A 27366-nucleotide genomic window follows, 5' to 3' on the forward strand; every position below is an offset into this window, starting at 1 on the left:
AAATTCAGTGACTCTTCTATCTCGGCTAGTATATGTTTGTAAGGACATGATATAAAAATCTTGTCAAGAATAGAGGTAAACCTTGTCTCAGAAGACCAAGGAAAGAAGACAAACAAGAATCAAGGAAAGATTAAATATGACGTATTAATGAACTCGCATGCCCATGTTAGAAAGTCATGAGATGCTATTCAAGAAACTAGACAAATCTTAACAATTAGAAATGTACTAAAATGGTTACAACGGATGTGACAAACAGATAAGATAAAATCTTGATAGAATAGAAAAAGAATGCCTAACACAAAAACCACGTGATGAGGGAATACAAATTAGAAGGAAATCATAAGAAAGATTTTATAAAGACGAACAACCATTTCAAGTTACACTTTACAATTTTCTGAATTCTAATTGTTACTCTATCAGATTATTTATTGACTTGAACATCAGAATGTACCTAAAAATCATGATCGAATTAATGAAGGTAACTAAGGAGAATACCCCCACATTGTTAATGTCAAATGACTTAAATACTCTCATTTTCTACATCTAATCATAAAACAATTGTTTTTCTTCCTAAACCAATCATCTTCAAAAATTCTTTTTTTTTCTTTCCATAAAAAAAATCAATTATCATTGAGTTATTCTAAATGGATCTTTTCATCTTCTCCCCACTGGTTTGACGCTACGGAGTAACACGTGGAGTGCGCGTGTCTTTATTACCAATTCGCGCATGATGTAAAGACACTTAGCGCCACGGCATCAAACCAGTGGTTCTGTTTTTAGGGTTTTGCCTTTTAAAGTTTTAAACTCCACCCTTTATCACAGAATCCTCCATTTTTTCTAGGGTTTTTGGTTTTTTTTCTTCTAAATGTCGAACCAGATGTACGGCTACAATCCTTCATACGGAGGAAGTGGCCTATCTAATGTCTATCCTTCTAGAAGCATCGCAGATCCATACCTCTCTGATTCATCTTTGATGGGTTCTTCCAGATATCTCAGTTCGGATTCTCTCTCTGCTTCTGATTCTTCCAAGTACTCTTTATACTTGAGCCAGAACGATGGTTTAAGGTATCCAGGAAGCGACATTGGTGGGATGAGTGGGGGGTTCTCTGGTAGTAGAAATTCTGGAGGAATCGGTTCAGCTGGGATGGCTACAGCGACGAATCAGTTGTTATCTCATGCTTCATGGCCTGGTGTTGATGTCACTGTTGCTTATGATCCGGTTGGGGCTGGTGCGAAACGGTCGACTGAAGGTTAGGGTTTCATTTATTTATTTATTTTTAAGTTATTAATAATAGCTCATTGTTATTGGATAATTAGGGTTGGATTTATTTATCTTTTTACGTTTTTAATGAGATCAGTAACTCGGTGATGGCGGGAAATGAGTATCTGCTTGTTTTTTCTTATGGGGTTCTCTTTAATTTTTGAGATTCGATAATAAGACGACCAGAGATTGTTTTTTGTTACCTTTATACAGTGATGTTTACTGGTTTAGTGTCAAATCTTAGACACTGTTAGTAAAAAAAAACTTCAACTGAAAATTTTATAGCTCCATTCGATGAGTGCTGAGCTGGGTTTCAAAAACCGGTTCTTTAAAAGAAACCTTGCAGCAACTGAAATGTAGTTTGTATTCTTGTATGGGATCTCACTCCCCTTTCAAATCCCACATTTTACTCAGATGGATGATTTTGGACCTCACATTCTAATGTGTTGAGAAAGCCTACATTTTTTTTATCAGTAAAAAAGAAAATATATTAGTAAAAAATAGAAATGTAGGATCATATCTCAAAATTTAGGATCATCCGAATGAATCCTGTTCCACAATTAAATTATGTCTAAATTGATGTTTTTTTTTTTTTGTTAATTTAGATGTGTTCATGTCCATTCTCTTACTACCTCGATTCACATTCCCTTTTTCTTTTCCTTCATCTCTTTCTTCAAGAACATTCAACCCGTGCATTGCTTCTAATTGAGACTATTATTGGTCTTCATTGTATATGATCAAATGATCTCAATTGACTTTCCATTTATAATCTATTAGGAGTTCATGACTATTTCTGCATTTTTCACTCATTCACAATATCCTCAACTGTGCTACACATAGTTCATCTACATGTTTCTTGATTGACCAACATTCAACTCTGTTAAACATATCCATATCCAGTCTTCCGTCATCTTATAAAATTTTCCTTTTAATTTTTTTTTTTTTTTTTGATAGGTTAAATTTTCGTTCTAATTTGAGTGAAATGTGTCTCTTACAACTCTCCTGAAGTAAACATCCACTTTGAACATCAAGCTTTCATCATGTGGACATCATTTTCAATTCTCTCTATCATTTTAGATAGCATAGCCAAGGCAACTCTGATGTTGTCATAACATCATTATGTTAGGAAGGGTGAGTTTTTTTTATACATGTTTCTTTTGTACAAGGATACTGAAAATAGGTGATGATCTTAGAGATGATGCCATAGTTGGGATCAAGATCTCAGGTGATTTGGCTTGACATTATCTGCATTCATGTAAACTCCAAGTTAATGCATCAAAGAAACTTTAGATGAATATTCAATTTGTTTGTCATGACTGTTCTCTAGAACTTGAATAAGTTGGACCTGGTTTTGGATCTTATTCAACCCAAACAAACCTGTGATCCATATAGCATGAACCAAACTGATCAATGAATAGTCAACTAATCAAGGTTTTGAAGCCGGCCCATGTCTGTGTCTTAATAATCCTAAGTCCCAAACCATATGTATTGGTGTCAGACATATGTAAGGGTGTTAATGTGCTGAGTTGGCATGGTGGGCTTCTAAATCTGGTAGATGTGGACCAAACTTCAATTTCAGCCCCATTAGATAGATGGGTTGTACTTGAAAATTGGAGTGGAGTAGGCGCAGAAAATTTTAAATTTAGCATAGAGGATTATAGTGAGATTCCTTAACTGTTCAGGGTGAGTTCTACAGGTGACATGCCATATGCGGGATTTATAATTGATGCCAAAGTTGGGATTTAGGAGGTGATTAGGTGAAAGTTTCTTGGTTTCTTATAGGAAGTTCACACACGATCTTTACGAAAACCGGTTGCCGGAATTATTGCTATTGCTCTGAATTTTCAAAATTTTATTGGAATAGAAGCATGTTCTATTTATACTGAAAAACAAGTTTGTGGTTGATTTGATTTTGTGGTGGCTCACATAGTTGACTGATACAAATGTTTATATGTGGTCATTTTCTATTCTAGTTTAGGTGCTTACATTTTAGAGACACGATCATATGTCAATTTCTGACACTAATATGAAGTGTCAAGACACGCCAACTCTCACATACCTAGTATGGTGATTGTTACTTCATTATTCCATATTTGGGAGAGAGATTTTGGAATACATCCGTTATGACTTCCTTTTTTAAGTATATAATATAGAAAGAACACATTCAGATAAGCTGATATACTTTATGTTCATATAAGCAATATATAAATAATGTCGAAATCATTTCTTAATAAACCAATTATTTTTGAAAGAAAATATTGGCATGTATGAAACACGTGAATATGATGGTGTTCAACACGGCAAGTTCTTAGAAAATGGAGCATCCTTGCCATTATAGAATCTTCTTAAACATTTTACCTTGTGAGTGGTTATTATTGATTTAGTAATTTGTAAAGTCGTAGATTATTATGTTGGGTTGGCTGGTGGAGTCTTTTGAAGGTTGCACCTTTTCTTCTACCTGTCCATACTACTTTTTTCCCTATGCAACTTCAAGATAAATATGCCTGACTTTGCAATGAGAGGTAAGGAGGCTATAAAATTGCTCATATATTTATTTATTTTTTAAAATAAATCAATAATATGCCTAGGAGATGTTATTAACGTATTTGATATTTTTTTGTATGGAATAAGGATAATCTTTTTTAAATGATTATGTTTTATATTGATTTTACTTTATTTTAACTTTGCAAATTTATCTTTGAGTGTAAGAATTGGGTTGACCAACTTTACTTAGTACGTACGAATTGAGCATTTGATTCGGTTATACAAATCCATTCTATATGTTGCTTTGCTGACAAATTTTAAAATTGCTGAGGTTGCTTACACCTAATTGTATAATATTGTATCTGCACTTTTCCATATATATTAGCTACAACATCTTCCGTGTCTTGTGTATTCTGCCGTTTAGGTATTCTATGAACAGTTTTATTATTCTAAAATTATTTTCCAGACAAACTAATAAAATATCATCTATATATTATGTTGCTTTCTTATTTTATGTTTCTATTATCTACATATAGCTTTCTACCATCAGACTGTTCTGGGAACCCATAACACTATTGGGCAAAGTGAAGCTTTATTTTCTACAAACTCTTTAGCCAAGCGCCCTAGATTCGAAAGTGCAACCACTCTGCCTATTTATCCACAAAGGCAAGGGGAGAAGGACTGTGCCCACTATATGCTCACAAGAACCTGTAAATTTGGAGAGAGCTGCAAGTTCGACCATCCTATTTGGGTTCCTGAGGGTGGAATTCCGGATTGGAAAGAGGTGATAATTTGTTATTGTTTATTTTAGGAATTAAATATATTTAGTTGTCATATTATATAAACATTATTTTGAAACTACCAAATCCTTTAAAGTTCTATACTTAACGTGGATTTATACATCTCTGCTAAGAGGAAACCTGTTGAGTTGGTCATAAATACCTATCCCACCATTCATGTGTTGATCACACCAAATATTTCTGCATGGCAAGCTCATTCAGCTCATGGACTCCATGAACTTGTGGACCTTCACACAAAAATAGCCTGATTGATGATTTCTAGCCATTAGAATTGAAAATTTATCATGAGCCCAAAAATTCCTTGATGAATGCTTGAATCCTATGGCTAGAATTCACCTATCAAGTTAATATTCGGTGTGTAGTTTCACCTTGGGGTCGGCTACACATTCAACAGATTACTAGTCCAGAAGAGTTCTCCACGTGGTCATATTTGGTGTTACTAACACGGGGGACAAGTATTACTGGGTTCCCTCTTATGCTAATATTTTACTTCTACATAGATAGTTGAATACCATATAAGCTTTACTTTGTATACATTTTGAATTCTATATCTTAGATCAGTATTTGCATTTGCCGCTTATATGGGCTAGCTATGTTATTTCTTTATTCTGAACTTTTTATCATACAAGATGATTACCATATAAGCTTTACTTTGTTAAATTTCTGATTTTTAGTCAACCCAAGGGTTATTTTTCCTGCTAAAAACCTTGGGGAGTAGGCATCTGTGATACGAATGATGCTCAAGTTGTGAAGTTTCCCTTCAAGAAATGCTGAAATTACTTTTTCAACTTCTTCGTTAGTCGTATAGACCAATATATGAATGATATATTTTTAATTTAATTTTATGGTTTAAATACTAAATAATGCGAACTTGTTTGAAAGACATTGGAGAGAACTCTCTTTTGGATCCATTATTGCAATAATCTGAATTGTGTAATAAAAGCAATGGGATTTTGGAAAATATTAGAGAAATATTTTTTTAAAGATGCTAATTCAGTTTTAGATAAAAGAGAGAGATACTGATGCACCATGATGTTCTTTGCGTTTACTTTCATAGCTACTTCGAGGAAAGGGAACGAGGGTGATCAACTTATAACTTTTTTGTTTAGGAATGATTTGTTAAAATATATAAATACTCTTAAAAATGAAACAAAAGAATGTCTTAACAATTACTATATTTGGAAATATGCAAGAATACACCATGTTACTTAATGTGACACTTCCATCATAAATAGCATTGATAGTCTACAAGACTGCAAGGCGAATTTGATCATCGGTCTTATGCTGTATAAGATGTGGACATTTTAGCTTCCTATCGTTGCGTGGTATGCTTACTCTTTTTATCCATCTGAAAATTGTATTCTTTGGTGTTGTAGTTAATATATTTAGACCTATAAATTTAGCAATGTTTATCAGACTTTTTTGGATACCAGTACATTCTATACATCTTGTTTTATTTTATAAATCACATAGATATTTGTTTTTCTTACCCAATTTCATTCTCGATTGAGTTAGAATTTGTTTTTTGTTTGTTTGGTGGTTGGGGGGGATGGGGTTAGTTTTGTTGAGATTGGAAATTGTCCTCTGTGTGCTTCTTAATCATATACTTCTTCAAAGTGCCTTTTCTATCTCTTTGATAATTACCGACCAATTTTTTATTATTATTGGTAATTGCCTACCAAAATTATTATATTTAATCATTGTTTTTTTTTTGTAATCATGATGGAATGATCAACTTGTTTCTCGGAAGTCTTCTCTTTTATCTACCAAACCATACTCCTTTCCTCCCAATTACCTACCAAAATTATTATATTCAGCAACTTTTTGAAAATTTAAATCATGACTTTTTTCCTTTATTGATTAAATCGATTTAATCCCAACTTTTAAGAACTTTGTGATTAAATTGGGAAAAAGAGGTATTTCAATATTGTTTTAATAAGTAGGGAATGTTAGCATTGATAAATTATAAGCTTTCTGATATTCAGTCCCATATGATGCACTAGTAAGAGGAGATGACATTGATGTGGTGATGGTGACCATTTACTGATGAGGCATTAGAGAATAAGGACGACATTGCTTTTGATGATTTTTATAGGTTGATGAATCCTAACTTGGATTTATGATTGTTATCTTTTTTTATATTTTGAGCAATATAAACCTTAAAAGTGTTCTGGACCTATGATTACTTTTTGTGAGCGTATAGATGATATTGATATGGGATCAGATGGTATTGATATGATAGTTGAATATGGGATTTGATGATACAATATTAGAATACAACTTAGTAGGAACAATTTCATCTCTCTGAACCTAACCAAAATTTCTTTTTTTGATAAGTAACTGTAACCCATTTTTTCCATTTTCTTTTGAATTTTCTTGAGTTTCCCTTCGCCAACTTATACCTGAACCCAAAATTGGTGACTATGGGTGTAATCAAAGGGGCATGCCAAACATTCATGCACCTAGAGTGCCCAACAAAGAATGTCATATGGCATTTGGGCAGTTGTCATGGTTATTGTGGGTTGCTGTTAAGAAAATGTCACAGCCAGATGTTTGTTTGGACGATGGAGATTTCTTTGCAGTTCAACACCTAATACTTTCATAAGCAAAAGACCAGTCCTTAGAAAGCATAGGTTGGGTATCAGGGTATTTCGGTATCCTATATAAGTGAAGGCATTTTAGTCTTTCTACATTTTGAATTCAGGAGGTCATGTTGCCTGGTTGGTCAATGATGGACCGACTTTGTCAAAAGGGAAGACTGAAAGATAAAACAGACTGGGGTAATACTAAATTATTCAAAAAAAGAAAAAGAAAAACAAGTAGAGGTGTTCTCTATAGTGGGAAAATATATTTCTCTTTAATAGCGATTTTAATTTTTTATATAGATTCTTTATGGCTTCCCTTATTTATTCATTTATTTTTTTGAAAAGTTGACCTTTTATTGTTTTTGATTAGAATATTTTCTTGTTGATAATGTAGCCTTCTTTAAAAAAACAAAGTGGGCAAAATTTGTGGGAATTTGGTAAGTCGTAAACAAGCTAAGCAGAATAAAAGTCATGGCTAGGTCTTCTGAAGGTATTTTGTCAGCACATAAATGAATCATATGTATGAACTGCATCGTTGGGGAAGTATGAGTTCTTGTGAGATTTTTGGTGCATCTTCTCAGTAGCTTTAGCTTCGAGTTTTTCATGAAATTGTTAATCCCTGCTTGATCACTGATGTTGATCACTTTGGTATCTAATGCTCAATCATTTGTCCTTATATCAATACAATTTATTCAGTCTTGAACTTTCTAACTGTTGCTCAGACACATAGCCATTCTTGAGAGCTGTTTTAAGAAGCTTTCTATCTTCCCAGTAAATTTTCCTACTGTATAAGACGAGCATTTGCTCTGCAGTTATGTATCTGAAGTGACTTAAGGGTGACTACCTTGGTTTTTATGGGTTGCTTTTTTGTTTGAGTAGAAATGCTGCTGATCAGTTCCATTGCTTTCTAGTTTGAGTTTCCGTATATACTATTTATATCAATTCTTTGCAGTCCGTGTTGACGAAGTAACTCAATTGTATTTGTCTATAGACAGGAGATATTGATCACCACTTGTATCTCTTTAAGGTTCACGCGGCTTAAGAGAAATACTATAGCTTGCAGTGGTTTTACTGTTTTTTTTTTTTCATCATTACAGGATGTTTCTGTTCCTTTTTTCTAAAAGCATGACATGCTAAAGTGCTTTTAGAACTGTTGGTGACATGTTTTATTTGTTGTTTTATGCAGGTCCCGCTTAGCGTCACCAGCGAAACACTTCCTGAAAGACCAGGAGAGCCAGATTGTCCTGTAAGAATTAATTTTGGATATCTATTCTTTGTTCTTTTTCTTTTTTTTTCCACATTGATTTATTAACTTTCCATGAACGTTCCCTTTTTGTGTTTTACATATATTTTTTTAAAACTTTAATGTACTCCAGTATTTTCTGAAGACCCAAAAATGCAAGTTTGGATTTCGATGCAAGTTCAATCATCCAAAAGATACAGCAGATCCTTTGGTAGGTGGCATTGGTGTGGAAATGAATTATTGGTGCCTAGCTTCTTTGCCATCCTGCTGATGATCATATAGACAACTTCTTGTGACAATTTCTTTTGTGACTGCAGGGTGCTTCTGAAACTGTTGATACATCAGTATTACCTGAGAGGCCAACTGAGGCACCATGTTCTGTAAGATATTTTCTTTATGTATCACAGTTTGCATCATCCTTTCTAGTTTTCTCTTTTTTTTCATTAATTTGATATTCCCTATGCAATCGACTTCGTAACAGTTCTACATGAAAACTGGGAAATGCAAGTTTGGTGCCACCTGCAAGTTTCATCACCCCAAAGATATCCAAATACCATCAACTGGCCAAGAAAATGGTGATGGAGGACAGATTGAATCAGCTGTTGGGAATGATGGAACAACTGGGGGGGATGCAATGCCAGCGAAGCAATTTGTTCCATTCACCCCAGCATTGTTACATAATTCCAAGGGACTGCCTATAAGACTGGTAAAAGTTTCAAATAATTAATGAGCATGATGTATGTGTAATTTCAGATTTACATGCAATTGAACTGCATTGATTATTTGCTATGTGCCAAAATTCATTATTACTAAGAAGGTGGCTTTTATTGTCTTGTGTTTTCTCTCTTTTTTCCATTGGCTATTAAACTATGAGGCTATTTTTTCCTGTGGTAGTGCTATGAGAAAGTAGTAGTGTGATGGGATCCTTTAAAAGCTTGTCAAGTTTTTTTAAAAAATAAAAATAAATGATAAATGATGATTAGTGACACATTTTTTTTTATTTTGACATTTTCCATGTCTATCAAATATTATTTGCTTCTGACAGGGTGAAGTGGATTGTCCATTCTACCTCAAGACCGGGAGGTGAATCATCTTATGCATCTCATGTCATTTTATGGCACAATGACCTTTATAGTATGACTTGGAGCTCTTAAACTATTTTTTTTTCTTCTGTAATCAGTTGCAAGTATGGTGCCACTTGCCGCTATAATCATCCTGACAGATATGGTGGTATGCTTGAAGATTCTGAGATGTGATTTATTCAATTAAGTTTTTTCTTCAAAATTTCATTGTGAATAATATTCTGCAGCTATCAATACTTCGGTAGCTGCTGCTCTAGGCCAGGCAGTTATGCCCTCCCCAGCAACTAATATGAACATTGGAGTCATGAATCCTTCTGCCTCCTTTTTTCCAACCATCGATCCCAGGCTAGCTCAGACAACGGTAAATTGAAATTATCATATGAGACCTTTTAAAGTTATTCTATGAACTAGTTGCCATATGACAAGGAGAGTTTATTCTTCAAAGAGATCCATCTTTTGACATATTCCAACTTGCGGTAGCACCTTTCAACATGTTTTTTGGATTCCTTGATTCTAACTCATGCTAATATGCATCTAGAATTCTTGGTACTTAGATGAGTGAATTTTCACTTACCGTGGTCTTGCACCAAGATCTGCATTTTAAGTCCATACTTTGCGGTTTAGCTGCTCATATTCAAGTAACTCTTTTAATATATGTTATTTGATCATATAGTGCTCATCAATCAAGCTAAAGAGGGGGAGTAAATTTGAAACTACAACTGTGGAGGAACACTTAGGCAGTGTTTGTTTGCGCTATTTTTCAGCGCTTATTGCTGAAAAAAATTAAATTCAGCACTTTTTGTTAAAATAGCGCATTTGTTTACTCTATATTTTCAGCGCTTATTGCTGAAAATAAGTGAAAAAAATTCAGCACTATTTTGATGCTGAAAAAAAGTGCTGAAGCGGTAAGCACTTCGTTTTTTCGACACGGACAAATATGCCCTTCATTTTTTTAAAGATGGACAAGTATGCCCTTATTCTTAAAAAGATATTACATCTTATATCCCATGGATAAGTATATAAACACCCCACAAATTAATAAACCCACACCAGGACTAAATTATTTTGTCTTATATGGGTTAAAAGTTTTGGAATTAGTTGATTTTTGATGAGGATGATCTTTACAATGAGGAGATCATCCTCATAAAAAATCAGCACATCCTAAAACTTCTAACCCTATCAAAACAAGTTCAAGAATCGTAAATCGTTCCTTTTTTTTTTTTTTTTTAAAATTATTTTTGACGAGTTAGAAGTTTCAAAATGGACTGATTTTTGGTGAGGATGATCTCTAGACCATATAGACCATTCTCACTAAAACTTTGCTCATTCCAAAAACTTTAACCCATGTAAAAAAAAAAAAAAAAGGCTATGGTGTGGGTTGCCCTTATTAATTCATAGGTTGCTTTTATAATTACACATCCTTCATTTCCATTGAAAATTATTCATTTAAAATTAAGGGTATGTTTGATTGCATGGAAAGTCACTTTCCATGGAATTTGAAATCCATGGAAAATTAGTTGTGGAAAATAGGTAGGGTTGGAAAATCAAATTCCATTGTTTGATTTCACTTGGATAAAATCATGGAAAAAATATGAGAAAAAAGAAGAAGAGGAGAAGGAGGAAGAAGATGAGAGGAGGGGGAGAGGAAGAAGAAGATGACGAGGAAGAGGGAGGGGGGAGGATGTGGCGTCGGTGGCAACAAAGGTGGCGGCGACAACGACGACGGTGGCTGCGGTGACGGCGGCGACGGAGTTTAGTGAGGAAGATGGGGAGAGAACGTGGTGGTGGCGGAGGAGGTGAGGAATGGAGAAGAAGGAGAAGAAGAAAAAGAAGAAGAGAGAGAGAGAAGGTGGTCGGAACGGAGCTGCCGCCGATGGCGATGGTAACGACGGAGATGACGACAACGGCGAGGTTAGTGTAATGGTGGTGGTGGTGGTAGGGAAGAATTGAGGATGGAAAATATGGGTGGATTTCATTTTCCCACCCATATGTGTGGGAAAGTGAAATCCATGATTTAGTGGACTTTTTGAATGGGGTGGAAAATGAATTTTCATTTCCATGTGCAATCAAATACTTGAAAAATGTCATTTTCCATGGAAATTGATTTTCCACCCTATTTTCCATGTGCAATCAAACATACCTTAAGTTCTTTTAATGTTGATTTCAAATTTTTGTGACTTGTATGACATTGTTATTTTTTATTTGAAATTTGTGGACTTTTATAAATAGAAATTATTATTTATAAATTGAAGATTTGAGTATTATTTATTATTTAAAAATGAATTGTATTTTAATTTTATAAGAAATAATATATTTTATTGTGTTTGATAAGAAATAGGCATTTGAAACATGCAAACAATGTATAATATGATTGTAAGGGTAACAAAGACAATTTACCAGCTTCAGCAATGTGTAACAAACATGATTCAGCATCTAAACAAACAATTTTTTCAGCACTTAAATTCAATGCTTATAAGTTTCAGCGCTTAATGCTATTCAACACTTATTTTTTTCAGTTTAACAAACAGCACCTTAGAAACTAAGGCTTTTATTATGAGAAGTAGGACCAAGAGAGAATGTATGCAGTGCTATTTTATTATACACTCCTGGGGATGGGACATTGATTAAGGTTGATAGACAATAATGCATGATCACTTTGCTTATTTAGTTTCAATTCTCTTTTTTTTTCTTTTTTTCTGTTAGGGATTTTGTAAAAGATACTAAGACATTCAAGTAAGCCTCTTAAAGGATTGACTCGTACAGTAGCAGGAAAGAAGTGTCCGAAGGTTCCCTAATATAGTCCCCTATGGGAGTTCATATTTGACTTGTCTTGCTGTTACTGCACAAGCCGGCTGGTGTTCGCAATGTGTGCAATATGGGTGCTTGACACCCAAGTGATTTAGGCACATTGCATAATCTGACAATTACCTTAAGCAAGCATAAATTCCATATACTGCCATGAGGCTGGTCTTCTTCTGAGTGGTCTGTCTAGTTAGCCAATTGGTTTACTCCATCCTGTTGTCTTCTAGTTAGCTAACTAGGTACTGTGCATCTTCCAATCTCTTCCATTCATCTGACTTGATTCTGTTTGGGTTACTAATCGGCTGACTAGATGACACAACCTGTTGACCAGTTATGTCATGCCTGTTGCCAACCATAAGCATTATGCTGTTGGAAAAGTGTACAATTAGAAAGGAAAAAAAATCAGAAATGGGTACATCTTAAGGGAATTTAGGAATAACTTCAATAGGATAAAAAAGTAGTCAATTTCCCTTTTTTACAAGTCAAACACTCACTAAAGGTAAAAAGGAAGGAAAGTTTAACCCCTTTTGCGATTACCTGGGGCTTATGGAAGGAAAGAAAAGCCCAAACATTTGAAGGAAAGATTCAATCTAATCAAGAGATCTTTCTCTCAGTTCTTGGTATCCTCTTCTTTTGGTGCAAGGTTTTCAAGGTGTTCAAAGGGATTTTTTAAAAGATTCATTGTCTGGTGGGAAAGTGTTTGCACTATTTCAGTTCTGTAGTCTTTCTTTGTGCTTTTCCTGTTTTCTGTAGTTGTTTTTTTTTTCTAGGTCGGTCACCTCAACCTTCCCTTTCTTTGTTGTATTGTTCCTTCCTTTTATCAATCAAAAACAAAAAAGGTAAAAAGGAGGGTCAAAAAATTTCCATGAGTGGATGTAGTAAGAAAAGAAGACACATGCCTCGACTGAAGGTATGGTGCGGAAATGTTACTTCTTTGTGACCCCATATTTGGGATGTCATAGGAGATGGTGCTGATGATTTCGTTTTTTTTCAGCTTCATTCTTGTATGACTGTTGCCTTATGGATCCTCTTGAAGTGGTCATCTCTAGTCTCTACTCTATTTCCATTTTTGTTGTATGATGCATCATGGAACATTGAAAATCTTTCTGGTACTATTTTTAACAACAAAGAAGTGGAATATTTTTGATTGGTTTGTCCCTAATTGCCTGGTTTCAGGGCTATTTCAGTAGTTTGCCAAACAAGTTTCATGGAAAATTTTCCACTTCTTTCATGGTTTAGGTGGAAGACACCCCCACCTCTTGCATTGTCGGTTATTGGTTCATTATACATTTTTTCTTATTATGAGATGTGGTTTTGATACCTGCCAGATTTGAATCCATAATTTATGTTTATTTTCCTCTGTTTTGCAGATGGGTTCAGGCCCAACCATTTACCCTCAACGACCTGGACAGATTGAATGTGACGTATGTATTGAATACCACCTAACCCTGTTTTATATGATGCTTAACTTTTTATTTAAGTAGATCTGGTAGGTGTATTATATATATATGGGTGGCATTCGGAAGCCAACATCAGGGAGCCAATTTTGTCCTAATATGACTTAAAAGTTTTGGATTGAGCTGACTTTTCATGAGGATGATCTCTATAGTGGGGAGATCATCCTCACAACAAAACCAGCCCAATCTGAAACTTCTAAATCCATCAAAAGTGGTTTACAAATTATCGGTAAAAAATTGATGATCCACATTCTAGATCACTTTTGATGGGGTTAGAAGGTTCAGATTGGCCTGTTGTTTTGTGAGGATGATCTCCTCATCATAGAGATCATCCTCACAAAAAATCAGCTCATCTGAAAATTTTAAGCCATATAGGACAAATCGTTGGCTGCCAAACCTGATCCTATATATATATATATATAGATAAGTGGTGTATTATATTTTTAACAGATATCCGTGATGATTCTCACCTAGAGCTCACTAATGCATTGGAATCTATTTGCCATGTTAGGGATGACCTTGAAAAGTAGGATCCGATCTTTTACCAAGATGTATGTGTGGGTACTAGCATTAAGGCTATTGTCCTTTTTCTGTAGCTTTATATATTTTTTAATTTTTCTAGGCCAAAGAGTTTTCTATAGGATATTCTAGAATTTTCTATAGGCTATTGTCCTTTTTCTGTAGCTTTATATATTTTTTAATTTTTCTAGGCCAAAGAGTTTTGTGGGCCTAGGGTTCTCTTTGACTTTAAATTTCAGGGGGCTTTAAAAGATAACCTAATGCAAGTTGTTAGAGAATTTCAAGAAGAGGATTATCTGAATCATTTCTCAAATAGCCCTTTTACTGCGCTGATCCAGATTTATGTTTTTCTCTCTTTTTTCAATTTTAAGAAGTGTGGAGAGGGTGCCAACTTAGCTCAATTGGTAAAGGCATGTCAAAAGTTGATCCCACGACCTAGGTTCAAACCTTGATGAACCCACTAACCCCTTGCTTGCCTAGGGAAATTTTTTTTCCAAGAAATGTGGAGTTGAATTAGAGTAGATGTTTCATGATTTCTCATGGAACAATGGAGGCTCTTGAAAATTCCACTTGGTTAAGTGGAAAATCATGTGTCCAAAGAAATCAGGAGGATTAGGCATTTAAAGAAAAAGGTTGTCTAACTTAGTCATCCTTGGTAGTAGTGTCATTTTGGAGTTGTGAGAGAGACTTTGAAATGAAGTGATAGAAACAAAGTATGGTTCTTATAAGATGTGTTGGAATGGCTGTGCTGTGTGAGGTCTCCTTATGGTTGTGCTGTGTGTAATGAAATTATGAAAATCATTCCCAAGTTCACCAAAATTGATATCTTTCACGGTAGGATGTGCAATTGAATCAGGTTCTGGGAGGATCATTGTTGTAGCAAATGTCCCCTTAAATGTAAATTCATAATCTATTTCTTCTAAGAAGTTGCTCCAGTTCAGAGATTTATGATTTGGGATGTTTCATATTTTTCACGGGACCTGAGTTTTAGAGGAATCTTAATGATTGGGAGCTTAAGCATGTCATTAATAATCTCATCAACTCTCTATACCTTGTGCAAATGTATCCACTAGAAGATGAGTGTTGAGTTTGGGAATGTTTTGTGATAGATTATTCTATGTTAAATCCTTGTATCAAGTAATCCAGCCACATTGGTATTTAGAGTCCAAAGGTCCCCTCAGATATATATATATATATATGGGAACGGATCAAGGGACATACGAAAAAACATATGTAAAAACAATGTAACATTAATAAATTTTCAAAATATGGGTTAGAAGTTTCAGATTGAGCTGATTTTTTGTGAGGATGATCTCTATGATGAGAAGATCATCCGAAAAAAAAAAATCAGTCAAATCTGAAACTTCTAACCCCGTTAAAAGTGGTTTAGAATGTGGACCGTCAATTTTTTGCCAATAGTTTGTAAATCACTTTTGATGGATTTAGAAGTTTCAGATTGAGCTGATTTTTTGTGAGGATGATCTTCTCATCATAGTGCCATCCTTGCAAAAAATCAGCTCAATCCAAAACCTCTAACCCATATTTTGAAAAACCATTGTTTTTACATATGTCCCATGAACTGCCTATATATATATATATATATTTAAAGTTAGCTTGCTTCTTTGAAGATGATTCTTAATCTTGATGACCTTATTTCCGATGTGTTAAATTTTTGTTCCCTTTGTTATAGGACAGCGTCGAAGAGGTATTTTACATCCTCATTAACTACACTTTTTTTTTTTTTTTTAATTAAAAATTTTGGATTTTGTCCCACTTCCTTTCGTTGTTCATATTTTCAAAATGATGACATTCCCCCTTTGACCGTGTTCTTTTCTAGACTAATAAAAATTAACTTGATTCCATCATTTTCAACCTGTGATAAAAAACCCATAATTTTTCTTCCTAAAATCAATCATCTTCAAGCTCTTCAACCTCTCTAGTGAATTAATTTTAATCTATTTAACCTCATTTTCAATCCATCGTCTTGAACACTTGAATTCAAACCAATCATCTTCATATCCTCAGAACTTTGGCCGTCTTTGGTCCATGAGATCGTGTATTAGGGTATTGTTAAGATTTTTCACTCTGTGCATTGGATTATTTCCTAAGAAGTTCCAGATATGGTTTTCTTTATCAATTTAGTGATTATTTTTGTGCATGAGTACCTTCACTTTATTGAACTGTGTGTATATTCTCTTATTCTTTACCTTTTTTATTCCTTAACTCTGCAGTTTTATATGAAAACTGGGGAGTGTAAGTTTGGAGAAAGATGCAAGTTCCATCACCCCATTGATCGTTCAGCGACAACACCAACGATGGCAAAGCAGGCCCTTCAACAGAATGTAAAGCTCACTCTTGCTGGCCTACCTAGGAGAGAGGTATGTATTATGAAAAAAAAAATGCTGTAGCTTGCAAAAGATAATTGGGTTTGAAATCCCGATTTCTTGTAGAAATAAGTTAAATTAGTTTTTGCAGGATACTGAGGTAATTCACTTGATAATTTTCTTCCAGTTTGTTTTGAATGTGAATAAAGTTAGTTTTGTTTTACGGTTTCAAAATAGAGTTTTTATTTTTTGTTCCTAATCTTTTTGGCTATTTTGATAATTTAGATAAAACTAGCCTCACTCATATTAACTTATTAAGTATACTAGAGCTCTGTTATTTCGGATTGAACATTTGCTTTGGAAAGAAAGAGAAAGGAAGTAGGCAAGATGTAGTTTTCATCTGTAGATTAGTCCTATTTTCACTACCCTTGGCCAAGGAGTAGACTAACTAGTGGCCTATATGGGGGCTTGAACCGAAAATTAGGATCCATACCATACTACGATAACGAATTTCATCCAATGACAAATGAAGTCTTAAATGGCCTCTCTACTATACTATCAGGCTCTTCTTTTTTAGAAGTGTTTCCGGGATTCTTCAGAAATGGGAAGACCTGAAACCACATTCTGATATCTATTTCTTTCTTCCTTTTATTTTTTGGATAGGTATAGGGCTAGTGGTTAGCACATGAAGTTGTGTTCAAGGGAGTTTGAACCTAGGACAAGGGAACAAAACTCCACACGTCTTACCACTTAGCTAAGTTGTCACTTTCTGATATTTATTTCATTAAAATCATGAGATTCAATTGGAGCTGTGAGAGGGCATTAAGGCCTCATATGGGGCAGCAGCGGTGTTCCCAATTGAAATTGATGACATTGGAATTATTTCCTTAGCGGGTTCCATTGGAATTATTTCCTTAAGAATCGTGATTGTATCGTTGGATGATTGGTAACCATATGCTTAGGAAGTAGGAATCATCACAAAGGATAACATGCGCTTGTGTACCAATTGGTCACCCATTATTGGATTTCATGTTTACATGGTTGGGTTCATGTGTTTATTCATGAGTCACTTGATCCCGACCCAATAAATAATAGTACTAAATATAAAAAGTTAATCATTTGCCGGGTGATGACTTGATGTGTTATCTATTTTCTGCCATTTCACATTCCGAGTATTGAGCTATACATGTTTTGCCTTGCACAATGCACAGGAAGTTTTAAGTTGTGAATGAAATGTTGCTTACAGGGTTCAATAATATGTCCTTTCTACATGAAGACTGGCACATGCAAGTATGGTGTCACATGCAGGTTTGACCACCCACCTCCTGGGGAGGCCATAGCCATGGCAACGGTACAGGGAACACAAGGAGCAACTGCGGCCTCTATCGAAGGCGAAGGAGAAGACAACAAGGAGACTGAAACCGTTCAGGAACATTAACTGTAAAAGGTCCCTTGCTGATTCAGTAGAGATTTTTTTATTTTTATTAAAAAAAAAGAAAAAAAAACATTTTCAGTTCCCTTTAGTTTGCTTTGGATTAATCCTCTCCCAAACTTTTTGGTTACTTTTGATATGTAATGATGTTTGGTTTACTTGAATACATTATTCGTAATGAGAGTTTTTGACCTGCTTGTTAGGGGACTCTAGTACTAGTGCTGTGATTGGATTATTCGTTTTATTTTTATTTTTGAGGGGTTTTTTCTCTTTTAAATCTTGGATGGTACAGTACAGATGATAAAGGGTGATCCAACGTGACCGAATATATTAGCTAAACAATCATCACAAACCTGAATGTTCTTTTGTGAATAATGTTCCATTTGTGTCTCTCATTGTCTCACCTTCCTGTTTTGTAATTTTGGGAAACCACCCTCTCCTTTTTAAAATAACACATGGTCCCATTTGCTAGTAAAGCTCTTACACTTGCTAAGGCTTGTTGGGTTCGCATGGGTTGCAAATACTTTGCCAGTTCATGGCCTAAAGGCTTTGAAAATGGATGGTCATTAAGCTTTCAAATTTGTACTTTAAATCCAATGGTAAAAATTATTATTCTGTTTGTTTTTATTTTTATTTTTTTATATAGTTTTTAAAATTTTGTGCTTCACATCCCTGTGGCATTGGATCATGTTATTTGTCAAGAAAAACACTTTCTTTGATTTCAAACCGAAGAAGTGGACCCTTGTTCTGAATCTCCAAAGGGTCGTTGAAAATTTAGTTTTGGGAAGAAAAATCAAGGTGTTATTTATTTATTTTTTTGGGGGGAGGGGGTGAATTCTAAAAAAAATATAGTTTAAAACGTTGGACTGTGAAGCGTTTTATGAAATTGCTGGACTGTCCAGCGTTTTAGGCCATGGCATTGTAGAATAACCCTTTCCTTATTAATGTAATAAGATATCACCTTTTACTTGATGGACGTTGAATTCAAATGGATGACCAACCCTCTAGATTTCATGGAAAAATTCAGATAAAACACACAAAAATTAAAAAAATTAAAAAAAATTTGACGGCTTTGATTCAAGATTTTGAAAATGAATGGCCATTGAACTCCCAAATTTAAAATTGAAATTTAATTGGAAAAAATAAATTTTTTTTTTTAATCCCATAAAATTTTGTCCTCTACATCCCTGTGGAATTGGATGCTTTTGTATGTCGCAAGGTGAATTCAACGATTCTTAGTAAGATTTGAAATCTGACTAACTTAGTAAGGTTAACATTACCCTTTTTAACACTCAAATACAAAACCAGCCTAACACGTTGAACGGTTCAGCAATTTGCAAAACGTTGGACTGTTTAGCGTGTTAAGTAGTTTTCGGTAATTTCCTAAAAATTACTGTTTTTTAATAATTAATTTAAAAATCATCCCTCTTTTAATAATTTTCCCTTTTTTGGAGGTCTTGGACCGAAAATATATTTGTTTGGAAAAATTGAATTTCAGGCAAAATGTATGACTCTGTGTTTGAAAATTACATTTTTCCAAGGAAATTATTTTCCATACAAAATCGTGTAAAAAACTTAATTAGTATTTTTTATTTGTTTGATTATCCTTAATCTTTGCTCAATCAATGATTAATGCTTAAATGTACGCGGCTTTTTCCTTGTGTATCTCAAAGAAAAAGATCCATGATTCTGTGCATTTGCCACATGAGCCGCGTACAGACGTGTACATTGCGTTTCATTTAGATTGTTATCGTCATTTTTCACACCTATTTTTCTATATGATTAAACTGGACGTCAACATCTGCGTCGAAGCTTTGTCCCAAAATGTAGAGTCAAGTGAATGAATCATGTTCCTCAATTCAATTCTGTCTAAAGACATGTCTTCAACTAATGCCCCAAACATGAACTAAGGTCGCTCTTCAATTTAAGTTTGCCAAAACTACATCTCCTTTAAATAAAATTATGTAATAACATCTACAGCAGCAGTAGATGATTTCAATGATAATCGATTTCTCAGATCAATTCTTACAACAAAAACTTAAAAAAGAAAGAAGAGAAAACTTGTAATGGATGATAATCAAAACTTGACGTGGGAATAGCATGTGGAATTGACAATCTTGGATCTATGAAAGACAGAAATGTCACACGTACTACGAGTCGTTGCTTGGAAATTCAGGATTTTAAACACACTCACTTTGCCTTGCAAGGTGGTTGTCGATGTAAAATTCAAGGACCCCACAAGATAATCATGCCAAAAATAAGGATTTGGTATCAATTTGTCACCCATAATTACCACCGAAGTGCTAATGTTGTGCTTCCTACGTACAGGGATCATGTCAGCTACAATCGGAGCTTCTGCTACGAGCAACCCACGATAATTAACATAAGCCATTGTGTCCTTATACTTGAAGCTTCCATAATTACGATTGTTTATCGTAACAACAAGAGCCAATGTCATGTTTAGCTTTAACGCGGGGGAAAATACAATTTGTATATTTGTGAGCTTAACAGGATGGGCAAGGACTTCTGGTTCTTTAGGCTTTAACATAGTAAAATACAAAACTACTGAAACTAATGTAAGAGTGATCAAGACAATAGCAGTTACAGAACAACAGATCTTGAGGCATCTACGAGATTTTTTACCACTTGTCATGATCTTTTTGGCTGTTGGGTATCGTGCGATTTGAAAATTGAGAGAGTGTTTTTAAAAAATTTCTATGAAACAAAAAATCAGGTTTATTTTGTAGAAGAAGGTGATCATGGTGATTGTTTCAAGGTGAATATGGTTTAAATAAGGATGGAAAATGTAAGATTCTTATGGAGATGAAAGCAACGTGGACAGTTTGAGGTATCTGTTAAGATTCATGCTTGTGTGGTTGTAGTGTTTGTCCGGGCTTGGGGTGAGGAGGTGGTTTAAGCCGGGAAGAATAGTTCCTCCTTTTGTGCTCATGCACAAGATGCTTTTATCTATTATTAATTTTTTTTTTTTGCTGGTGAGGTTAGACTAAGCAGTTAAAAAGTGTATTAATTTATGGATATATAATTCTATTGCCCAATGGTGGGACACTTTGTGAGTGACCCTTTTAAAGTTTTGATGGGGTAACATCGCCATCGACAATTTTGACTCGATCTCTCGTCGATCAATGATTTGGGAGCGTGCGTATTTCTTTGGCCTTCGTTTGCTCGTTGAAAAATTATTGTCGTAGTTCATTTTCTTGCAATTAGATACCGATGTTTTTTTTTTTTTTTTTATAAAGAAAATTGGTGTGAGGAAACAATGATGACAATTAAAATAAAGAGAACACTACACAATTTACATGGTTCAGCAATATTACCTACGTCAAGATGATGAGAACCTTTCACTATATATATTCTTGAAAAACAGGGTCACAATCTCACTTCCTTTCAATAAAACTAACAGATTCCATTAGGGGTGCACATGGTTCGGATTGTGGTAAAATTGGAACTGAACTAAACATGATCGGTTCTACAAATTTGGAACCGAACCAATCCAATTACCTTATATAATCGAACCAATCCAAACCAACCTTGGTTTGGATTGGTTCTCGGTTCTCATACTTTCAAAATAGAAAAACTAGTATTTTTTCTTTCAAAAGAGGAACCCTTTGGATCAGATAATAAATAATGCCTATTTTTAAAATGAAAATGATTTTATGATTAAATTCTGGCTGAAATCTATATAAATTAAAAATTAGAGGAAGTTCAATGAGACTAAAAAAAAAAAAATTACAATTTTAAAATTGGTATTTTGGATGGATTAGTGAGAAAACTAATCCATAAATGGTATATTAACGAATCCAAGCCTAGCTTTGTATAGTATATTTCATCTAACAAACATGGCATAAAGGTTCTCGTAAAAACACAAGGAATCAAACTCTTTGAAAATGTTTTTCCATAAATGGGTTAATTCATTTGAGAGTTGAGAGAGAGATTTATGTACATTTTTTATGAGTTTTTGTTAGAAAGAAACTAGAGGAGATAAAGTTGAAGACTTTGATGAGTTACCTCTTCGTTATATATATATATATATTATAATAGATACTTCGGATTAGTTTAGTTCTCAGATTGGTTCGGTTTTATTATACCCCTACTCTGGAATCGAACCAAATCAATTGGATTTTTTTATATACAATCCATACTCGAACCAAACCATGCTCAATCCGAACTAATCCAATCCAAAATGCTTCGGATTGGTTCGATTCTCGGATTTACCCAATCCAATGTGCACCCCTAGATTCCATCATAGAAACCTTAAAATGACTTTACTATGAATTTATGGATCATTTAATACGACGGTATGAACACGACACCTAGGTAAACCCATGGAAATACTCCTTTAACTAAAGATATATGGAATTGGCCTAAGCAGTGCAAAAGGAAGGAAAATTCATGGACCGACCACACCATCTCCACCTAATAGTATGTGAGCCATACTGGGTGTCATCGAAGGATATTAAGTCCCCGGTTAGGCAGTCCACAAGGATTTAAAGGATTCTTTTAGACAATAAGATTGATAATGTGGATATTCAATATTATAGTTATCTTTAGTAATCATGCTAATTAATATTTTATGGAATTAAATGTTGGGAAATTAAAAAACAAAGGTACATAAAGTGATCTCACTAGTGAAGAATGCTTTCAAAAAGTTGACCGCTCTAGAAGGTGAAAGGTGTTGGAATTTAGAGGGTTGAATTTGAAAACCCTTTAATATTCAATTACTTTTAATCATATGGTAAATCAATCTATTAATCATAGGGTAATTCAATCCCATGTTTACTTATGCTTTATGCTTTTTACTTTATTACTTTAAGTTTATTTAATAGTTTTATTTTTGCCTTGAGTAATTTTAATCTCACATCGATTAAGAAAAGAATTAATTTGCAATTCTTAAATAGTTGTACTTTTAATAGTTTTAAAGTTGATAGAAGTAATGGGCGGACTCACGCGCGCACATGGGGGCCCAAGAGGAAAACCTAAGGTTCCAATTGGGATTTGGATTCACCGGTTCAAAAATCGTAATGCGTGCGCGCAGGGGGGGTGTAAAATCTCGGATTTATACCTCACGTAGGTGCGCACAAAAGCTTAAACAGTCACTTTCTCTTTATTTATATCCAATGTTTAGTTGATTTAAAACAACTTGATCTCTGATATTTTATTTTATATATTTTCGACTATCAGTACATGTTTCCAATTTAGAGTACCCTTTTGGATACGTGGGTTGTTGTATCCTGGAGAATGAATGCCTATAGACTGTGGTACCGTAGCAAGGGTGAATTTTGTTTTAGGACAGTGCTTTGTGCATCCTTCAACCATTTTTTTTTTTTGGTAATATTTTTCTTTTACATTCAATTTAAAAATCAAGATTTTTTCGAACTTCTTCTCTCTCTGTCCATAAGAAATCAGTACTCAAGTAATAACAAAAGGAAATCCAAAAATGATGTAAATTGAGATAGTAAGAAAAACATATTTACGACATATTCATTGATAGAAGACATAGCTATATATAGGGTAGAATGTCTAAAAAAGATTTGTGTTACGGACCCGAAAGCCAGCCATGCCTTCATACCCTCGTGTGTACTTATGTCAATACACAAATTTTATGTCAAAATTCGAACTCAAAAGTAAATTACTTGTTATTAATGCCTAATGAGTGTATATTGTGTTTCCTCACTATTCTTGTCAATTTATCTTTCCTACAATTACTCAGTATAGACATTGAAAGTTATAAGCTTAGTGGCGATGGTTTGGTTCACAACAGTCTTGCCATTTTCTTCAAGGAAGATCAAAGCATGTACCTAGCAAATGATCATCGAAAAAAGTAAGAAACCAAATATTTTCCTTCAATGACTTGGAACTCTTTTTTTGAGAAAAAGTTCACAAGTATGGCTCTTAACTGCGAAAGACTATAAATTTGAATGTAAGATTATAATGATAAAGATGCAATCAGATGGAATAATAAACATTGTAAGACCTTTAATTGAATTTTGTAGATCAAATCCAATAACTGTCTTTCCTATAGTAATCAGTTCTTACATCAATTACAACCCTTACCCATTCAATAAAACAAAAAAGTCTAGCATAATTCATTCACAACAGCTCCTTAAACAAAACATGGGCACTCCACTGCTGACAAGCTTCTTGGGAAGAACACAGAGAGACTGAAAGATGAATCATTGCATGAAAATTACACAATTTCCTACGAAGGACCTTTGTTTCAACAATCTTTTCCCTCTCAATCTCATAACATCCCCTCTAATGGTTAGAGGCAAAGAGTCCATAATATACTAAAGAAAGATTATATAGTTTATAACCCAACTAAGTAAGAACTCTTAACTTGGCATGGTGAGTCTAGCCCATCCCCTGAGTGATCATCAATGGAAGTGATCCATCATCAATACAAAGGTCATAGTCGTGAGGAAAACTATGGGGAGAAGATTAACATGAGATTGATGACCAGCTCCCATTGGAAATTGTGTAGGAAGCGAGCATTCTTCGCCATTGAAAAACACTTTGGAAGGAAACCCATCTCCTCGTACTATGTTAATTCCAGGTGTATGTTTCTTCGAGAATGAAATCACCGATTGTTGTTTACCTGGTACACGAGGATCACTTTTCGGGTTTGTCCCGTTTGTCTCTCCCATTAAGTAAGTTAAACCTTCTAGACCTTGGAAGAATATGGTGTTGTTGAGTCGTGGTAGTTTAGTTCCATTAAATGAGTATACATTTTCGTAACCACGATAAGCCTTGTTCATTTGAATTGCTGCGAACCAATCTTCGAAATTGAAATCTTCCCAATTGAAGAGAGTCACTCGAGCTGTCCATCCTTTTCTATAGTCAGAGTTTATGTGCCAATTTATGCTAACCCCACAGTTGTCTCCACAAGGTAATGGGTTGGGAACATGGTGGTGTTTAATTTTCGCCCAAGCTTTGGCTTTCGCTGTTCTGTTTTCGAAAGGAACAAGAAGAGCTTCCGAAGGGAGAAGCAATGGTGCGGCGTCTGGATCACACGTGTCAGTGTTTTGGCAACCACAAGCACAAGTGTTGCAAGGGATGACAGAGTCATTATAGAAGGCTGAGAAGGAAACACAACATCGAGAGTTTTTGTTCTTCGGCTTGGTAATGGTACAAACTACTTGCCAACTTGCTACAGCCGTAGAATAAGCCATAAGCCCACTTGTGTCGGGAAATTCTGTTGGGTCTACTCTAATGGGAGGCCCACATTTATATCCCGGATTAAGAACTCCATTGATTTTCCATTTTTGAGGAGGATAAAGAGCTGTTCGATTCATATCGGGTGGAATCTTATAGACTTGTAGTTGAAAGATAGCCCTTGCTTTAGTTCCATCCATTGTGGTTGGCAGGAGAGAACCATTTCTGCAACAATAAGGTAAATTTCCAACTTTCTCATCTTTCTCTCTATCGGGAGGGAGATCAGACATGATCGGCCTCTTTTCACAATTCATTACTGGAGTGAAGTCAAAGTCTTGGTAGTAGTTACCCGCTACACCATAGATGCATTCTGAATAGTCTTTCTTATGAGTGTAAGCTCCTCTCATGGAATATATGAACTCTCCTCTCATCCACTCCCAAGTCAAGTTCCAGTGATCAAGACGGCCAAGAGGGTTATTGTTATCAATGGTTACTTGAGCAAGATAGTTCCCTTCGAAGGCTTGCATAACATCGTAGGTGAAGGAGAGATCGCCATACTGACGAGGCAAGAACTTGGTTGCTTTAGTGACATTAGCTTTGAACTTTGGGTTCCTCAAACAACATACATGCATTGAACTCCCTGTCGAAACAAAAGCAGAAACGAGTTATAGATGCCTTCGAATGCAAGAATTGACAGACGACACGATACCAAACACAGCCAACTAAAACATGATGATGGGCTTACACAGCCAAAACCCCAAAAAAAAAAAAAATACACCAAACTAATTTATCGCTCACCATGGCCTCTTACCTAGCATTTTGATAGGCGTAATTGAAACTCAAAGAATCCTTTGATCGTCATGCATTTGTATACTTCTCTTCATATTTTAAAGATACAGTAATTTTTTTTCCCCATAAATTATTAAACATCGAAGGCAGCCAATTGAATATTTCCACCGATCAATGGGTTATGGTACCTCTTTTTCAAATTATATGGACCATCATTTGATGCGTTGTAAGCAACTTTTCATTGGCTACCTCTGTTTTGTCAAAACAGCAAACCAAAACAAACAAACACACAAAAACCAAAAATAAAAACTACAAATCAAAGATTTGATTTCTAAGGCATGAAAATGCAAGAGCTAAGAATTTCCCTTATGCCCAGCTTTCATTTGATCTTGTTCTTCATCTTCCAATTATATTAGAGATAATTTATAAATAAATAATCAAACATTTTATTTCCCAATTTTCATTTGATCTTCGTTCTTCTTAGAATTTTAATTTTTTTTTTCCTTAGGTAGCAAGAAATAAAATGAATCTAAAGCAATGGATTAAAGAGGAGTACTAGAAATCAAAATTAAATCATATTGTGGGTGTAGGCGTTTCTCTTGATAAATTAGAAAGAAATACTAACTATGATGTATTGGCGCCGGACACTTATATCCATCATTAGCAAGTCGAATTGTTTTGGGCATCGGAACCGCTGGAGGTTTCACTCCAAATTGTGTTCCAGTTAAATCAATCTCCACCTGAATTTGCTTTAAATCTCCAGCTGTTTCAATGGATGTCTTCAAATCCGCTTGAGGATATCCTGATAAGTAAGTCCCATTACCAACCGAAGCCGGAAAATCGTCTCCATCCATCACAACAGCTCCATCGGCCGAAACCAAAATCTCTTCATGTTGAAACCCAATAAAGATCTTCCATGCCTTGAGTTCCACGGAGCCAGCATTCAACACCGTCGCCATGGATTTAAATGCCCAAGCTTGAGCTGTGGCATTCTTTACGTGTGGAAATTCTTTTTCCCTAGAAATGAATGTATAAGATAGAAATATTCCATCACAATTATCTTCTTCGGGTGGTGGAGCTGCGGATTTATCAGGTTTGTCAAATACATAATCTTGACATTTTGTAACAAAGATAATGTGAGATGATAAGAAAAACACGAAGAAAAGCGATCTCCACACCATTTTCATGTCTTTCTTTTCGATCTTACATTGAAAAGAAGAAATCAAAATAAATTTGGAGATTTAAACATGGTCTTTTTAGGACAGATTGGATTTGATGTCTCTCTACAATTTTAATGGAGAATTCAAATTCAAGAATGTGATGATAGAGAAAATTTTGGGTTAAGGAAACCCATCTGACTTTATGAGATTGCTAAATTTAGAGAGAGACTAAATCAACTTAAAATCTCCTCCTTCAGT

The 27366-nt window shown here is 34.7% G+C and overlaps 3 protein-coding genes across 4 annotated transcripts; 1 reads left to right on the plus strand and 2 right to left on the minus strand.

Annotated features, from left to right (window-relative positions):
* Positions 1-723: 723 nt before the first annotated feature.
* HUA1 (floral homeotic protein (HUA1)) lies at positions 724-18201 on the plus strand. Of its 2 annotated transcripts, XM_086420330.1 has the most exons (12): positions 729-1250; positions 4282-4529; positions 8317-8376; positions 8507-8584; positions 8691-8753; positions 8855-9079; positions 9419-9456; positions 9554-9603; positions 9683-9816; positions 13628-13681; positions 16465-16611; positions 17804-18201. In XM_086420330.1, the coding sequence occupies exons 1-12, from the start codon at positions 866-868 to the stop codon at positions 17993-17995; spliced, it is 1674 nt and encodes a 557-aa protein (XP_086276456.1). In that variant the 5' UTR covers positions 729-865; the 3' UTR covers positions 17996-18201. The 2 variants fall into 2 exon arrangements, with proteins under 2 accessions (XP_086276457.1, XP_086276456.1); XM_086420331.1 differs by lacking the exons at positions 9419-9456; positions 9554-9603; positions 9683-9816 and having other exon boundaries at positions 724-1250.
* A 1865-nt stretch (positions 18202-20066) lies between these two features.
* On the minus strand, positions 20067-20642 carry LOC147388372 (uncharacterized). Its single transcript, XM_086420322.1, has one exon. The coding sequence runs from the start codon at positions 20640-20642 to the stop codon at positions 20067-20069; it is 576 nt and encodes a 191-aa protein (XP_086276448.1).
* Positions 20643-23958: 3316 nt separating this feature from the next.
* LOC147388373 (COBRA-like protein 10) lies at positions 23959-27270 on the minus strand. Its single transcript, XM_086421582.1, has 2 exons — positions 26574-27270; positions 23959-25799 (listed from the first exon to the last, which is right to left on the minus strand). Exons 1-2 carry the CDS (start codon positions 27133-27135, stop codon positions 24382-24384), a joined length of 1980 nt encoding a protein of 659 aa, XP_086277708.1. The 5' UTR covers positions 27136-27270; the 3' UTR covers positions 23959-24381.
* Positions 27271-27366: the final 96 nt, after the last annotated feature.

The sequence above is a fragment of the Akebia trifoliata genome, chromosome 13, assembly GCF_017979445.1.
Source record: "Akebia trifoliata isolate Shusen 1 chromosome 13, ASM1797944v1, whole genome shotgun sequence".
Classification (NCBI taxonomy): domain Eukaryota; kingdom Viridiplantae; phylum Streptophyta; class Magnoliopsida; order Ranunculales; family Lardizabalaceae; genus Akebia; species Akebia trifoliata.